The sequence below is a fragment of the Cervus canadensis genome, chromosome 1 (assembly GCF_019320065.1).
Source record: "Cervus canadensis isolate Bull #8, Minnesota chromosome 1, ASM1932006v1, whole genome shotgun sequence".
Taxonomy (NCBI): Eukaryota; Metazoa; Chordata; class Mammalia; order Artiodactyla; family Cervidae; genus Cervus; species Cervus canadensis.
In genome coordinates, this window is record NC_057386.1 from 123908786 (window position 1) to 123926113 (window position 17328).

General features: G+C 37.0%; 2 protein-coding genes across 4 annotated transcripts; one reads left to right on the forward strand and one right to left on the reverse strand.

Moving 5' to 3' along the window:
* Positions 1-23: 23 nt before the first annotated feature.
* Positions 24-7597, forward strand: VPS29 (VPS29 retromer complex component). 2 transcript variants are annotated; one of them, XM_043440937.1, is made up of 5 exons: positions 45-143; positions 2170-2181; positions 4696-4887; positions 6619-6854; positions 7096-7597. In XM_043440937.1, the coding sequence occupies exons 1-5, from the start codon at positions 141-143 to the stop codon at positions 7211-7213; spliced, it is 561 nt and encodes a 186-aa protein (XP_043296872.1). In that variant the 5' UTR covers positions 45-140; the 3' UTR covers positions 7214-7597. The 2 variants fall into 2 exon arrangements, with proteins under 2 accessions (XP_043296882.1, XP_043296872.1); XM_043440947.1 differs by lacking the exon at positions 2170-2181 and having other exon boundaries at positions 24-143.
* A 1214-nt stretch (positions 7598-8811) lies between these two features.
* FAM216A (family with sequence similarity 216 member A) lies at positions 8812-17229 on the reverse strand. 2 transcript variants are annotated; one of them, XM_043440924.1, is made up of 7 exons: positions 16738-17229; positions 15266-15300; positions 12457-12572; positions 11694-11823; positions 11433-11613; positions 10474-10556; positions 8812-9158 (listed from the first exon to the last, which is right to left on the reverse strand). In XM_043440924.1, the coding sequence occupies exons 1-7, from the start codon at positions 16827-16829 to the stop codon at positions 9040-9042; spliced, it is 756 nt and encodes a 251-aa protein (XP_043296859.1). In that variant the 5' UTR covers positions 16830-17229; the 3' UTR covers positions 8812-9039. The 2 variants fall into 2 exon arrangements, with proteins under 2 accessions (XP_043296859.1, XP_043296850.1); XM_043440915.1 differs by having other exon boundaries at positions 15260-15300; positions 16738-17228.
* Between the last annotated feature and the right edge of the window lie 99 nt (positions 17230-17328).

The following is a 17328-nucleotide window of genomic DNA, read 5'->3' on the forward strand; positions in this document are numbered from 1 at the left end:
GGCCCACGCGGGATTCCGTAGAACGGTCTCTTGCTGACCTCTCTTTTCATTGGTTTTGAGCGAGGTAGGCGGGTCGCCGAGAAGTGTGAGGAAGAGAAGGCGGCGGCGATTGTGGTGACTGAGCGGAGCCCAGTGACAGGATGGTGAGTACCGCAGTTGCGACCACCGAGGCCTGCCTCTCGGCGGAGGTTCTGCGTCGTTGGGAGCCGCTGGGAGTCACTGAGCGAGGGCTTGGGTGATCCTGCAGGTCGTGACGGGCGCGACCGCGGCCTGGGCTGGTGCCTGGGGAAAGGCAAAGGAGGAAAGAGAGCGGCCACCTCTGGGTGCGGCCAGCCCGGGCCTTGCATCCCAGCCTCAGGGGCCAGAGGACGTCCGAAGGCGGAAAGGGCCACTCTCAGCTGCTTCTTCTGTCACGAGACCCGCACGCGCGAGCCGGGAAAGGCTTTGGGCCTGTGTCTTGGGAGTCCCCGAGAAACGAGCCACGGGATCTCCTCCGTTTCCAGACGTTTCCTAGTTCCTTTCCCGCAAAAAGCACCTCCCGCTGGTTGGTAACCCACTGGTTACCACCCCCATGTGGCGAAAACTGGCTTCTCGGATGCAAAACGGGAAGAAGCGAGTAGAATTCCCTACCCATTTTAATCTGCTATCTGGGGAAAGGGGATAAGAAGTCTCCTTTCTTCCCTGAAATAACGTGCAGATGCCATTGAAATGTGGCGGTGTACCCTCAAAGGACTGGATTTGGCTTTTTTTTGGGGGGGGGGTTAGAATTGCTGGTACTACTTGCTGCTTCAGGATACTACGACCCTTTACAATAGAATTCCTTAATGGTTTTCGAGCTGATTTTGTGAGTACCTATGTTCTTCTAGTTAAAGGGCCATTACTGGCGGCCAAGAGGAGTTTGGGAAGCTTTACCTCATTGTCCATCGGATTGCCCCGGACCGGCCCATCAACCCCTCACCCCCAATAAGTCGGTACCCCTAAGACCTTCCTACGTGAAAATTTGGGAGCTGCTGCTGGAGATGCCTAATAGCCGTAATCAGATTTTCAAAGTGCCCTTGATTCTCTGAAAAGTTAAGAACGGTTTGAAAAGGGGCTCTGATGATCTTGGTGTTTGTTGATAAAAAGGGACTTCTCTCTGTGATGAACATCCAGTGCATTTTTAAGATAATCGTAATTCTATAACAAACAACCTTTAAGGTGCCTTATAACCGTGACATTCGTGGTCTGTGGTTCTTTAGTTCTTTATATAAGTTAGAGACTCTAATCTCACTTAATGATTTTTGCTTCTGACTCCAGATTAGAGCAGTCCAGTTAACAGTAATTTTGAGACATCTTATCGCGGGGAGAAGATGAAATTACCTGACAAGATTTAAGTATTCATGTTCCTGAGGTTTTTTTGAGAGGTAGTTTTTCAGGGTAGTTGTACTGAAGTATCACTTTTCATGTGAAATAGAACTGGGCAAGGTTTGGCATTGATGGATTCTTTTACAATTAAAAGCATTTTATTTGGTAAAGAGACTAAAAATGTTTAATATTCAGCAGTATCCAGAGTCTGTGGGCGACAAATTTATGTGTGGGGAAAAGTCCAGTTTTAGCTGGAGGAGGGTGTCTGCTTCTATCATCCAGTATCTGGTGACTTGATGATGTATTCATAGTGCTGTGTTAGATCTTCTGTACAAAATAATGACCTAGCTGCAGCATAATTTTCCAACTACTAGAATTTTAAACATAAGAGAATTAAAATCAATGCATGTAAAGAATAATTAAGCCTAAAGAATCCAGAAAATGTTAGCTTTCATTTAAGCTATCGGTGGTGAATTCTCCAAATTGTCTTGTAAAATTCTAAACAGAACAACAAACAAAAGGGATAGGTGTCAAAGTGGAGAATGAGATTAAGAAAATTAGAAAAGATTGTAAATGTGTGTGTGTGTGTGATATTTAATAGTACAGCAAATGGTTCTTTTGGTATTGTTTTGAGCAAAGCTGATTTTTAACATTTTCTTTCATAACACTCAGAAATCATTAACAATTGTTGGCTTATTCATTTGATGAGTTTTTTGTTCTTTTTTTGGTTTGTTTCTTTTCGTTGCTTTCTTTTAACATTGGTCATGTTTCACCCTTTTTTTTTTTCATTCCCCTGTCTGCAATCAACTTCTTCATTCCACTAAGGCTGGGCACAGAGTAAGTTTCTTCTCTTAGCTCCTACTAACAGTGGTGGTGGGGTGGCTGATTACTGGGATTTCACCCTTTTACAGTCTATCAAATAGCAAGTAACCAAATTTTCTGTGCTTTGATTAGATTGGTTCTTTATTTGAATTTAACAAGACTGCCATTTCCAGAATCTTTTGCCATCTTAAAAGACTCTATGTAATCTATGTCTAACCTGCACTGTCAAAGTGTGGAATTTGGGCAAAGATGCTGCTCAAGTATGACATTTGTTATGTGCCACTGTTCCCCATATAATATCATTAGCTGCAAGAAACCAGAGTCCTAGTAAGGATCCTTATTAATTTAAAATAATTTCTTTGTAGCCTTTCATTGTTACATCTTTAAACTGCCAATAGTGTAGGTACACTTGGGCATAATCCACAGTACGTTATAGAATTCAGGTTATTGATCATTATAAAGTATCACGTTTTATGAATGTTTGTTCAGCCACACTTAGATTGAACAGCTCATTCATGATTAGTCCCAAACATTTTCAACCTGTTACAGTCATATACCCTTAATTTATGAGTTTGAGGTTCTTTTTTTTTTTTTAATATAGAAATATGTTTTTTTTACCTTTTTCTTAAATGCCAGCTTCCCACATTAACTATGCACTTCAATCCATATCTGAAGGGATCCCCCTCTAAAGATGAAGATTGTTCTATCTGCAGGTACTTTTGTATTGATTACCACTGAGGGTGGAAACTATGTGGTGGTTTTTAGTTTTATAGATGTTTTGTCCACTGAGATCTGGATTGAAACAATAGAAGTCATAGAGCAAATACCAGCTGAAACTACTCTTTGTAAAGAAGCTTATTTAATAATTTCTTTTAAAGTGCATGGGTTTTGTTACATTGTGTTACTTTGGTTACTGTATGTTCTGTTGACATTTCCTTTTGTTTGTGATCATTTTGATATTTGTTGCAAGGTGAACCAAGCTTATTGTGGTAATAATTTTAATTTTACACCTTTTGATTAATTTTAATTTACAAAGTCTGTGGTGGCCAAACTTTTCTGTTTATCTTGTTTAAGACAGTTAATATTTTCTTTGGTAATATTAAGGAATAGTCATACCTTCTTTGAAACCAGTTAAAGGTCTTATGGATGGGACGTCTGTGGGAAGACATCCTGTTGTAGAAAGAAGGTGCCTATACTGTCTATTGGAGAAGGCAATGGCACCCCACTCCAGTACTCTTGCCTGGAAAATCCCATGGACAGAGGAGCCTGGTAGGCTGCAGTCCATGGGGTCGCTAAGAGTCGGGCAGGACTGAGCGACTTCACTTTCACTTTTTACTTTCATGCATTGGAGAAGGAAATGGCAACCCACTCCAGTATTCCTGCCTGGAGAATCCCAGGGACAGAGGAGCCAGTGGGCTGCCGTCTATGGGGTCGCACAGAGTCGGACACGACTGAAGCGACTTAGCAGCAGCAGCCGCAGCATACTGTATGGCCATACCACCCTGATCTCATCTGAAGGTGCTTATACTAATCCACATGGAGAAATTGATTCTGTTGTCCTTTGGAGGGCAGATAACTATTTTTATATGACCTTTTTGACAATATTCTGTTAAATGATGTATACATGTCAAATCTTGAAATTTTAAAATTAAAAATTCACAGAATTGAGGTTTTTTAATTCTTTTGTATTTATGTGCAGAATTTGTTTTTATCATCTGAGATTATGTTCCAACTCTAAACCACCTCCTGCTGAATTTATCACTTATTTGGTTGATCTTCCTTTCTTTTTTTAATGCTCTAATGTACATGAAAATTGTGATTTGTTATTTTAAGTTTGGGAACTAAACTGAGGATATTTAAGCCAGACAAAAATATGACAGGACTTCTAATGATGAAAGAAAGAGAGGATAACAAAGATTATAATTCAAAAGCACATTTGTCCTGCTGAAACTCTTTGAGGTATAGGCTGTTTTTATTTTTCTGTAATGGTATAGTTAATATTTTAAGTAACAAATATTGTAAATTTTGGCTACTCTTCCTCCAAATAGTTGTCAACATAGTAAATTATAGAATTAACTTTTTTCTCTATCATTATAATTTTAACCATTCTTTTTGTTAATATCCCTGGAATCAATATGTTTTACATTTAAAACTGCAGAAATATGAATTATCATGTCAAATTCCATAGGACTCAGAATATTTTTCAGTTTTTTTATGGAGTTTAATTTTATAGGTCTCTAAATGAATTACTTTAGAAAGCTTGGTTTTATTCTCAATGAGTAGAATGGTTACTTGTATTGTGTGCACACCTATTTATGACCAAAATAAACTAAGATTGATTTAGAATCACATGTATTGTTAAAATGTTCATGATAGGAACTGTGTGAATAAGTTCTGCTCTTTGGGGTTCTGGAGTCTCTGATTAATTTAAAAGAGTTATGGGGAAAAAAGATAAAAGAGTTATGGGAGAATATCTTATTTTGAAATCATGTTTAACATTACACCTTTTCTCACCTTGACACTTTAAAGTTGGTGTTGGTATTAGGAGACCTGCACATCCCACATCGGTGCAACAGTTTGCCAGCTAAGTTCAAAAAACTGCTGGTGCCAGGGAAGATTCAGCACATTCTCTGCACTGGAAACCTTTGCACCAAAGAGAGTTATGACTATCTCAAGACTCTGGCTGGCGATGTCCATATTGTGAGAGGAGACTTCGATGAGGTGATGTACTTCCCTTTGCCTTCCCAAATACTTCCTTCTTCTTTTTTTTTTTTCCTGTTGCGTTGACTATATATTCATGAAATATTTCCTTTTCTTCTTATATTTGTATAAGCTTTATTTTTTAGACCAGAGTTTCTCAACTGTTAAGGTCTTTTTTTTTTTCCCTAGTGTTCCAGTGAAAAATTACTATATGTACAGTTTGAAAATCCCTGATTTTAGACTGCTTATTAAATGTTACATGCTTGTTCTAACTGAATTGATACGGTTTTGTTACTATTTTTTGTAGTGTTATCATTTAGAATGCAAAGTTTTTGTTAGGAGTTTAACTGCCACCACCTCTGCTATCCCGTTCTAAGCCACCATATCACTTTACTATGTCCAACTTCCTGATTCTACCCTTGCTTCCTCCATAGTTTGTTCTCCAAGTAGTAGCCGGAGTGACCTTTTATAGGTGAAGTAAGATCACATCACTTCTCTGCTAAAAATCCTGCCATGGCTCTGTATCTCAAGGGTTAACTATAAACAGGCATGAAGAAGTTTTGAGGAGGGGGTAGACTTTTGAATCTTGATTGTGGCAGCACGACTATATGTATTTCTCAAAACTTCTTGAATTGTATATCAAAAAGAGTAATTTTCCTGTATGGAAGTTATATCTCAACAAATCTTGCCTTAGAGAAAAAATAAGGAGTCCTAAAGTTCAAACTTTGCCTATTAATTAATACTGAGATTTTAGGCAAGCTGTATCTTCTTAGTTCCCTACTATGTAAGTAAGATTGGAATAGATGATTTTTAAGACCCCTGCCAGTGTTAACACCGTATGGTCAAGCTTAGTAAACCTGACTCTAGTGTGAAATTTTTATTTTGTATTTATGGAAATAGAAGATTTTTCATAAATTATTTAACTTCACTGGTGCTCCTTTTTTTTTGCAGTTAAGTTTGAATAAACTATAGTTGTTGGCATGAAGGTGGGATGAGGGTTGGGGGTGATGAAATGGGAAAGGGCAGACATCTTGTCAACAGAGTATAGGTTTGGATTATTAAAAATATATTAGGAGTTCTGTTTGTGATATGCTAGTTTCAGTAGCAAGAATTAAATTTTTTTTGCTTCTAATTTGCTAATAAATTCACCAACCCTGGAGCCATACTTCCAAGGTTTAGATCTTGGCTTAAACAGTTAATAAACTGTGACCTTAGGCAAGCTATTTTAACCTCTTTGTGCCTTATTTTCCTCATCCATAAAATGGGGGTCAAAATGAAACCTACCTCTTAGGGTTGTTTGTAAGTATTACATAGGTTGACATTTATAACCTCTTAGAAGAGTGCCTGGTTCATACTAAGTGCTACATAAGTGTTAACTATCATTATTATTCTAAGCCATCTATGTAACTATTAAAGCCTGGGATGTAATTTCAACACATCCTAGCTTACAGGTCATATTCCTTGGATTCTTAGAGGAAACACAAATTTGGGGGAATTACTTTGTAAAGAACTCATAGTCTATGAAAATAAACTTAGTAAGGAGATTGCATGATAAATTCCAGTTCTCCTGAAGGAAGTTATGTTTTGAGCAGTTATAGCCTTAGAGATTGAGAAGAAATCAGATATTTAACAGATTTATTGGTTGTGGAACACTGTTTCAAAATACCCATATGAGACTGAATATTTAAAAGAAAGTTATTTATAAACATCAATATCTCTGAACTATTTTTTTATGTCTATTTCATATTTTAGAATCTGAATTATCCAGAGCAGAAAGTTGTGACTGTTGGGCAGTTCAAAATTGGTTTGATCCATGGACATCAAGTTATTCCATGGGGAGATATGGCCAGCCTAGCCCTATTGCAGAGGCAGTTTGATGTGGACATTCTTATTTCAGGACATACACATAAATTTGAAGCATTTGAGCATGAAAACAAATTCTACATTAATCCAGGTTCTGCCACTGGAGCATATAATGCCTTGGAAACGTGAGTAGTATGCAATTTGGGGGTTTTATAAAGTTAATAATTGCACATGTGACATTTCGTAAAAGATAAATGTGATTATTTAAATAATTACAGCCTTTTTGGCAGTATTCTATTTGTGATTATCTTTAATATGTCTAACAACCAGATTTCTCCTTGAAACCCAATTGTCATCCTAAGTTGAAATTTATAATGCTATGACTTTTTAATACAAAACAATGACATTATTTATATTTTCTTCCAGAAACATTATTCCTTCATTTGTGTTGATGGATATCCAGGCTTCTACAGTTGTCACTTATGTGTATCAGCTAATTGGAGATGATGTGAAAGTAGAACGAATCGAATACAAAAAATCTTAAAGCCAGGCCTGTCCTGTTGATTTTTCTGCTGGGCTTTTTTTTTCTTTTCATTCCCCTGTTCAACTCAAGTAATTAAACATTTAAGAGCCACAAAATTGTATCACTTTTATAATATTTTGCAGTAAAATATATTGTCTTCTGTTAATACGATGTTAGAGCTTCTTGTAAACTATAAGATTATATTTAGTTTAACTATATGATTTCTATGAAAAAATGTTCACCACACAGTAAATGGTCACACATTAAGAAAAATTTATCCTTGTAAATATCTTCATAGTTGATATTTGGAACTTTATTACCAGTAGTGCATGAAGAGGAAGAATCTAGACTTTCTTGTATACATTTTTCTCTTCTCCAGTAATAAACAGTTACCTTTCATTTATACTTTCTTGATTAAACTGTGTTTTAATTTTTAAAAATCATGAAAATAAGAGGCCAAAAGAAACTGCAGACAAGTGTTCCAGTGATAAGGTAGATGAGATATGAGTTTTCAGAGCTCATTCCTTAACAACTGTTCTAGATCACAATGTTGGACTCAGGTTTTATTTTCTAAAGAGTATTGATATAGTAAATCCAGAGATTTTTTTCAGACTGTTGCTTTTAAATGCCCTGTTCTTTTTAAGTTTTAACAAAATTTTGCAAACATTAATGTTTAATTCAGGAAGATACATGCACCCCAGTGTTAATAGCAGTATTATTTACAATTGCCAAGATATGGAAAGAACCTAAGGATTCATCAACAGATGAATGGATAAAGAAGATGTGGTGAATATTACTCGCCATTAAAAAGAGTGAAATTTTGCCATTTGCAGCAACATGGATAGACTTGGAGGGTATTATGCTAGATAAAGTCAGGGAAAGACAGATTACTATAGATATCACTTGTTTGTGGAATCTAAAAAATAAACTAGTGAATATAACAAAAAGGAAACATGGATATAGAGAACAAATTAGTGGTTACCAGGGGGTGAGGCAAGATAGGAATAAAGGGATCAAAAGGTACAAACTTAAAATAGAAACAAATAAGCTACAAGGATATATTGTATAACATAGGGAATATAGCTAATACTTTATAACTATAAATGGAGTATAACCTTTAAAAATTGTGAATCAGTATGTTGTATACCTGAAACTTATATAATATTGTATATCAACTATACCTCAAAAAATTAAAAAAAAATTTTTTTTAAACACTGATGTTTAGAAGGCAAGGACACTAGAGTGAAAATGTGACTAGTTCTTTTGTTAGTACAACTATTGTACTAATTATAGTACTGCTGTATTATTTTTTTTTTTTTTTTAGTACTGTTGTATTAAAACTTAAATCTTTAGTTTGAGAGTCCAAGTGTTTGGCAGTTTTCATAAAATAGGGCAAATTGATATTTCTAAGTTCAAGAAGATAATACTTATTGAGCACCTTCTCTACAAGGCAGGGTATTATCTCTATCAAAGGCTGTTCTATATCAGGATATTCAGAGTTTTTCTCAGCCTGAGGAAAATACTTCCAGGATATTCTAATGTTGCTATTTTAGGACCTGTAAACAGAAAGAATTATACAATACATTTGTCAGCTTTAAAGAAAAATAATTCAGATTTTAGGTGACAATAAATTTTAATTGTATCTAGGAATACAAGCATGTATTACACATAAATTTTATTACATAAATATCAGTAGTACATGAAACTACATCAAACTTTTTATATTGTCGTAAAAGTTTCTGAACAAACTAAAATTACTTGAATAACAATATTGCCCTAAATGTAGAGAGAGGACACAGTTCACAATCCCTTCCCCCACCTTTGGCACATCATCAATACTCAAGTTGTCAAGTTAACATCAGATGTTCTCCCTGTTCTTCAATTGACATTGATTGCATACACTTATTTAGTAAATCTTCTTCCTTTTTTTCTTCATTCATGTATGATTCAGAATCATTTGTAGAAACTAAAGGGAAAATAAGAGTCTATAATGTCTGTTTTGGAAATAAAGTATTTCATCCTGAAAATTGAGATTTGTATTTAAGAACAAGCTTCAAAATGACCTACCTTATTAATAAGCGTTTGCCATAAACTTCCTATAATTTTCAAAATTTCATGACTTCCCCCTCCCCTTAAATATCTTTTTAAAAGTAAGTTGCCTAATACTGTATTCTAATCAGGTTATATTATAGCAAATTCTTTGCTACTAAGTCCTGTTTTTCCATTGCTTTGCAAAAATCTTTTGACTGGGGGAAGTTATAGCTGTAGTATTCTCCATTCCTTAAGTTTCTTCTTGTTTCTTTTCTCTTGGGGACCACAGGGACTTTTCCTCTGTCTGTGGTTTCCTTCAGGTGTTCTTTTTGGAACAATACTTATGTTCTACCCTGCCATTTCCCTCATTTCTTGGGTAGGCATAGTATGGTATTTACAGCAGAGCCGAGCAGTGCTGTCACACAGCCGTGGGATAGGGGTTCAGAAGGCCTAACTTCCCTACTTCCTACCTACTTCCGTCCTACTGTGGTAGTAACTAGGTAATTGTTTAATTTCCACTTAATCCTTTCCACTTTATCAATTCTGAGAAATATCTCTGAGCATTCAGTGTTCCTTCCTCTTGCCTTTTTCATTTTGTCACACTTGGGGTAGAAGGATCCTTTAAGCCAATCCTTCCTAAATGTGGATTTATCTGAGTAGCTCTGCAAAATTTTGCTAATAATAATTGGTTGGTTTGCTTCCTCTGGTTTGTTGAATATTAAACAAAATGGTATAGGTGATATAGCCCTTTGTTAACTATTTGATTCATACAAAATTTGCTATCAGGGTATTTCCCTGGTGGTTCAGTGGTTAAGACTCTGCTTCCACTGCAGGGGGCATGGGTTCAATCCCTGGTCAGGGAACTAAGATCTCTAATGCTGCACAAGTAGTCAAAAAAATGTTTTCAATGCTGTCTGTCAAAAAATTACACTATCTCATAAAAGAAGTGCTGTGGCATGAAAAGGTCATGTTTATGGCTCTGAGTTCTGACAAATTTCATTCTCTGTTAAGTCTCTGGCCTTGATTATAATATCTTTACTTAGAAATATATTGAATCTTAACTTCCCTGACCACGGTTCTTTTATGTGGAAACAGAAATCGACTTCATGTTTAGTTTTGTTTGGAGCAATGTGAGCAAATCACACTTCAAAATTTTTAATGTCTTCTCTAATAGAAATGGAGCTATATTGGGTTTAATATTTTTAAAGCATAACATCTTTAAAAACATATATTAAAAATTCCACATTTACCTGATGGCATGAACACTCTGCCTGGTTTTCTAAAAATCTTCAATGACTTACATCTTGTTTTAGATGCATATCCAGTTTTTAAACTGTAAGAAAGAGAAGCATCTTAATTGGAACTAGCAAAGTGCACAGACTGTCTAATATATGTGGAAGACCATACAAATTTTTATTAAGCTGCCAGCATCACCAAAGAGACCCTTTTAGCCCCTGAATTCTCACATGACTTTGCATCCTGAAGCATCCTGAGATGCAAAACTATCAGTTGTAGCATAGGTTGAATAATCAGGCATCTTAATCTCATGTTTCCTTTTTGGTTTATAGTATTCCCCTGTGCAGAAGCCACCATATACTTCTCCTTTTGGAAGAGTTTGTATTTTGAATTTAAGTGGGAATCATTTAAAAGGGCTCTAGCTGATTGAAATTTTTACAATTCCACAAAATTCTAAAAGCAGTAGCAGGACTTGTGGCAGAGTGGATAAGAATCTGCCTGCCAATGCAGGGGACATGGATCTGATCCCTGGTCCAGGAAGAGTCCACAAGCCACAACTACTGAGCCCACCCTCTTCAGCCCCTGAGCCACAACTACTGGAGCGTTCGTGCTGCATCTGCTGAAGCCTGTGCACCAAGGGCCTGTGCTCAACAAGAGAAACCACCTCAATGAGAAGCCAGTGCACTTTAATGAAGAGTTGCTCGCTGCAACTGGAGAAAAGTCCATGCAAAGCAACAAAGACCCAGTGCAGCCAAAAATAAATAAATAAAATTACATATAAAAAAATAAAAGCAGCAGCATATCCCAGTCAGCTCAATAAAGAGGCCATAAGATAGCATTCTTCTGTGTCTTTGTGTCCAACCTATTCTGAACTTAAAGTGAACTTACAGGGAGCATGATATATAACATCATTTAGCTACCCTTCAAGTAAAGTTGGGGGTACATTTTTTCTCGGAAACAAAAGGAAACAGACCCTTCTTTGTTTCTCACTGGTCGCCAAAGCGAATGTTGTATCATCTCAGGTGCAGATGCAGCTGCAATGTTAGAAGGCCCCAAGTCCTCTCCCTCCAGCTGGTGTCGCCATGTAGTACAGGGGTAATGCTGCTGCTGTGAGTAACGAGAACTGAGGTGGCCCCTGTGGTGAGTGAGGACACCTGTACACAAATCACCTCTGTTAGAATGCTCTCTTATTTCTTGTGAGAACTATTGAAAAACTACCTGAAGGTACACCTGCCTGGCTTTTGGGAGCTGCGCTGGATCACATGCATGTCGTGCCTCTTCATTAAAATCCTCAGATAGTTTGCATTATAGATCTTAGCAATGCTACACAGGTAGCGCTTCTGGACTAAGGTGAGGTCTGGATGCTAAAAGACAAAACAAGATTTGTAGGCTGCATTGTAGAACAGAGGTTGGCAATATTCCATATCTGAAAGGATGAAATGTTCAGGAGTGTTGTACCATCTGTACATTTTACTTATGCAAATTCAACTGTATTAATCTGGCTCAAGAATTACCAATTTGCACACCTCTTTAATAACCCTAATTTACATTGGTCTAGAGAGGTTAATTCTGACAGCTATGATCTTTAATGGGTAATACAGATCAACAGTCATGAAATGCTTGTTGCCATTTTCTTGCTTGCTTTTAATTTTATAGTCCTTGAGCAAAATCTACGGGGTTGGGTTTCTATCTCTAGAGTGGAACTTTCCTCAGGTATCTTTGTGCTTGGGGCACTAAGCTTCTAGAGTGAAGAAATGTACATTAAAGCCAAAGTATCATAAAGCATGAAAATATTCATATGAAAGGGAATCTATAATGATAAAATTCTTGCATTGATTCATGAGTTTACCCAGCAGATATTTATGGACTCCTAGACAATGTGCTAGGTATACTTGTGTTCTACAGTGCTTTACCCTCTTAACTAGATTCAATAAAAAGTTCAACTCTGAATACAGACTATTAGCATTTAAATAAAATATTGGTATTAATTAGCATACCTTTAGAGAGAAAGGCTCTGTCATTGACTTAGGGGTGTGAATTGTTTGAGGCATTTTCCATAACTCTTGCAGCTTGGCTCTAGGTGAGTTCACTTTGTGTCCATCTTTGATTCTGTCTGTAGGCAAGGACATTATAATGTGAATCTCATGAGCAAAGACTGGTTTAACAATTATTAAGATCTATCTGTTTACATGTGTAAATGATTATTCTGCAGTACTAATTTTAGTCAAACTTAAATTTGAAGAGACTTTATGATTGCCATTTGGTTTTAGAGCACACAAAAAATCGAAGATATTTATAAATATTTACTATATATAATCATTACATCTGGACAAAATTATTTTGAACTCAGCTGAGATGCAAACTGTTGACAGTATACTGCTTTAGTTCATTGTATGTCAGACCACACTAAACAGGAATATACATGCAGGACTTGTGCTTTTAAAAGATTTTCAAAAATATTTTATCATTCATTTGACTTCGGTATGTAATTTCAAAATTTTCTATTGGACACAACATAGAATAACACACATTTTGTCCCTTTAATAAGGCAGTGTTAAAATGAAGAGCTTTGCAGAAATTAATTAAAACTTATTTTTACATAATTTCAGTTATTTCATTGTTTTAAATATGGATGTAGGTAGATTAAAGTAATTGCTTTTAATAAAAATAAAAGTTGAAAAAAAAAAAGTTGAGATGTTTTCCCAGAAGAATGGAAAGTAGTTTTTAGCTTCACATATGTTAAGATAACTCAGGATTACTAGCAGTTTGGGGAAAAACAGTGCCTGGCAAAGTTTAATCAGAAAATAACTCTTTTTTTACATTCCTATCCTCCCCATACACTTCCTCTCTCCAAGCAACCACTGATGTGTTTTCTATCACTATAGCTTAGTTTCTTGAGTTTGCTATAAATGGAAACATACAGTATATATTCTGGTTTTGTCTGACTTCTTTCACTCAACATAATTATTTTGAGATCCATTTATGTAATGTGTAACAATAGATAGTGCCTTTTAATTCTTGGGTTTTATTCCATTGCATGTATATACCACAATTTGATTATCCATCCACTTCTTGATGCAAATCTGGGTTGTTTCCAGTTTGGGGCTATTACAAACAAAGCTGGCAGAACAAATTCCAAGTTAAAAATCTGTACTAGGTAAACTAAATAAGCACAGTTTTGTTTCAATTATTATTGATAACAAAGCCACTGTAATTTTACATATTAAACCTTAAATTTAGTTACTTCTTCAAGATTTTGGGAAATTGGATGGTTAGTGCAGATAACTGAGAATTACATTTGCATACTAAAGGACTAGCTGATTTACCAACAAATACAAAATCATCCAGAAATTATGTTATTATGATCCTTAAAACATAATTTGAAATCTGTAATAATAAAATGAACACCAATTCAACATACTAAAAGTTTATTTTTTAAGCCTTTTCAAGTCATAAGTGTGGAGTAATTATCTAAGAATATATTTTGTGTGTCCTTGTTAATAGTTCTGAGGTGCATATTAGGACTGGGACTAAAATTTAATTCCTCAGAAGCTTAGCAGCATTTCTTTACAGAAAATGAAATCTTTAAAAACAATAGTTAAACACAACAAACAACCCAGCTGAAAATGGGCTATGGACTTGAATAGACTTTAGATGTCTTCAAAGAAGATATACAAGTGGTTAATGAACACATGAAAAGGTGTTCACTATCACTAATCATTAGGGAAATGCAATCAAAATCACAATGGGATATCACTTCATATCCATAAGTACGAAAGTGAGAGAAAGTGAGAGTGAAGTCGCTCAGTCGTGTCCGACTCTTTTTGACTCCATGGACTGTAGCCTGCCAGGCTCCTCCATCCATGGGATTCTCAGTCGAGAATACTAGAGTGGGTTGCCATTTCCTTCTCATCAAAAAATGAAAACAAGTGTTAGCTGGGATGTGGAGAAACTGGACCTCTGTGTGTTGCTGCTGGAAATACAACATGGTGCAGCTGCTGAGGAAACAGTATGGCAGTTCCTCAAAAAATTAAACAGAATTGCCATGTGATTCAGCAATTCCATTTTAAAACACCCACATGTATATAAAATAATGTGGATATATACATACACACACAAATATGTGTGAGTGTTTTTCCTAGGTAACTGTAAGGACTATAAATTTTCCAAGAAAAAGCAAAGTGAATTCAAGTTTTATGTATCATTTGAATTGAAATTGCTCACCCACAAAAAGTTAGTGAGAGGTCTTTGGGGGCCTGTCTTAACCTCTTACCTCCAGCAGCTATATCCTTAATTTCAAGTGAGAGGAAAAAAACAGCACTGAATAATATTTTATGTTCTTTGAAGTTGTACAGTTGAGAATTTTTTCCTTCAATCTTTGTATTAGTATTACTATAAACCCCAGGTTATGTTCTGTCCTTTCAACCAACATCAGTTATAAACAGTTCTTTTCAGATTCACTGCAATTTTGAAGTACTCTTTTGATGTGCATTATTTTATTTGGCTGCTCCAGGTCTTAGTTGCAGCATGTGATCTAGTTCTTTGCCCAGAGATCAAACTTGGGCTCCCTGAACTGAGAGCACAGAGTCCTAGCCACTGAACCACCAGGGAAGTCCCTGATGTGAGATATATTAGCAGGAGACAAAGAACCTGCTGGATTGTTCTTTGAAAATCTTAAAAACTGAGTTTACCAAAGATGCTAATAAAGGCTTTTAAAAACTCCACTGTGTTAGTAGTTATAGCAAAATTTACTTCTCTTAGCCATATTATTGATACATATTATCTGCTTTATATACTCACCAGTACCTTTGGAATTCTGGTAATAAGAATGTCCAGCTGATCTGTTTTAAGAAAAAAAGGATGTATATAATATGTAACAATTGAAAGTTGTATAAGCATTAAATAAAGTATTTTAAATGAAAAATAAGGACAGTATTACATATGCTTTTTACTTTCCATTTCTATCAGATATGTCTTGCAAAACCTTCTCCTATAATTCTGGTTATATCCTAATGACTCCAGGCTTTTTCAAAGTGAGTTATCAGAGATTTTTACCATACTATATATATAAAGGATTTACTTTAAGCCAGATTTGGCCTTACTTTTACAGCCTCAGAATCTAATTCCTACACTGAGCTCAATGAAGTAATTTGGCTTCTGTGCTATCCATGGTATTTTCTTCCTTTATTTTTTTCCCTTTATTCTTAATAAAATTATTATATGTAATTTAAGGTGTACTGGAACTAAGTTGGTCTAGAATGTTTGTACAGTTCATTTTTTCTGTTCTCAAATTAAGACAAAACACTCCCCTTTTCCTCTTCCTGCAATTTTTTCAATGACCATTCACTGATGCTCTGATATACTAGGATCCAGAACTTTGCTAAACACCCTGAGGAGCAGAAAAGAGGAACATGGCACCATTCCATCTTTAGAAGTCATCAATGCACCAAACACACATATATATTTTTAAAGATGGCCATGGGTGCAGAAGGAGCCATGACTGTGGGCTTGAGAGGAACATCCAGCAGTTCTCACTTTTAGGGAATAACTGATGCAAGGGATGAGGTACTGTCTCCAACAGTAATTTCACCAACTAACTATCTTCAGCGTCCAGGAAATAATAATAAAAACCCATGGCAGAAAACATTACAATATTGTAAAGTAATTATTCTTCAATTAAAAATTAAAATACAAAAAAGTCCCCACTAAGCAGTTAAAAAAAAAAAAGTAAAAACCTGCTCAAAATGGATTTATGAAAAAGGAACTATTGAGTGAAGAAAACGCCAAAATCAAGATGCCTCTAAAACTTGTCTCATTACAGATTTTGAATCTCAATCTGACATAAAGGTGACTAATGTCACACAGGGAAATGATTTGTTGATTTGGAAGCGCTCCTTTGAGCCTCTATTCCCTTGGTGCCTCCCTAAGCCCCCACCCCCAGTCTGCCAACCCCTTTTTGTAGAAATACAGTGGCCAGACGGCAAACGTTCAAGCAGATTTCGCAGCGCCCCCTGAGGCACAAGAAGCACCCAGACGACTGTCGCAGTCACTGCGTTTAGTCAGTCATTGATTGCACCAACCCTTGTCCTCAGCTTTCCTCAGAAGCCCGTCCCCTAAACTGTGAGTCGGGCACAACAAAGGCTCCCCCTTCCTCTCACTTCAGTACACTAGGGACCAGTCCACAGGAGCAGCCAGCTCCCAACCCCTCCTCTACCCGGGGATCACGACCCAGGGCTGACGGCCATCCTCCCAAATCCCTCAGGGCCCCGCAGCCTCACCCGCCGCCGCCACCCTCGGCCCTGGCCACTGCGGGCGGCTCTGCGGAGGAACTGCACTCCGTCCAGTCGGACACTGGACCCTGGTTGGACATCTCCTCTCGGGTACCCTGACCGCGAGCTCTGTGCGAGAGATTTCCCCTCTCCCCTCCCGTGTCAGCACGCGTGCGTCAGGCCGGGAGATATTGGGGGTGAAGAGGCAGACGCCGGATTCTAGCCCCCTCCGATGAAGTCCGGACACTGCCCGAATAGCTTCGGGAAAGCGGGGAGGGCAGATCCAAGATCCTGGAATTAAGTTGGGGGAGGGGCGGGAGTTCATTAGTTCATTGCGCGTTTGTTCACTTGCGTCTTTTTGTGGAAGGGATGGGTCGCAGAAAGGAAGTATACTTTCCCTCTAAAACGAAAGGTGCCTTTCACCTCAGTATTCAGACCCTCTGCAAATTTGCAAATTTTGAGGGTCACCATATAGGTCAAACAGCAGTACGCAAACCAAGGACCAAAGCACCTCGCTGAGGGATGCGGAGCGTTGTCGGTTGTCCGTTATCACCAAGGTAACCAGACCTTGCCAGAATCCCAACGGTTGATTTCCGCCAA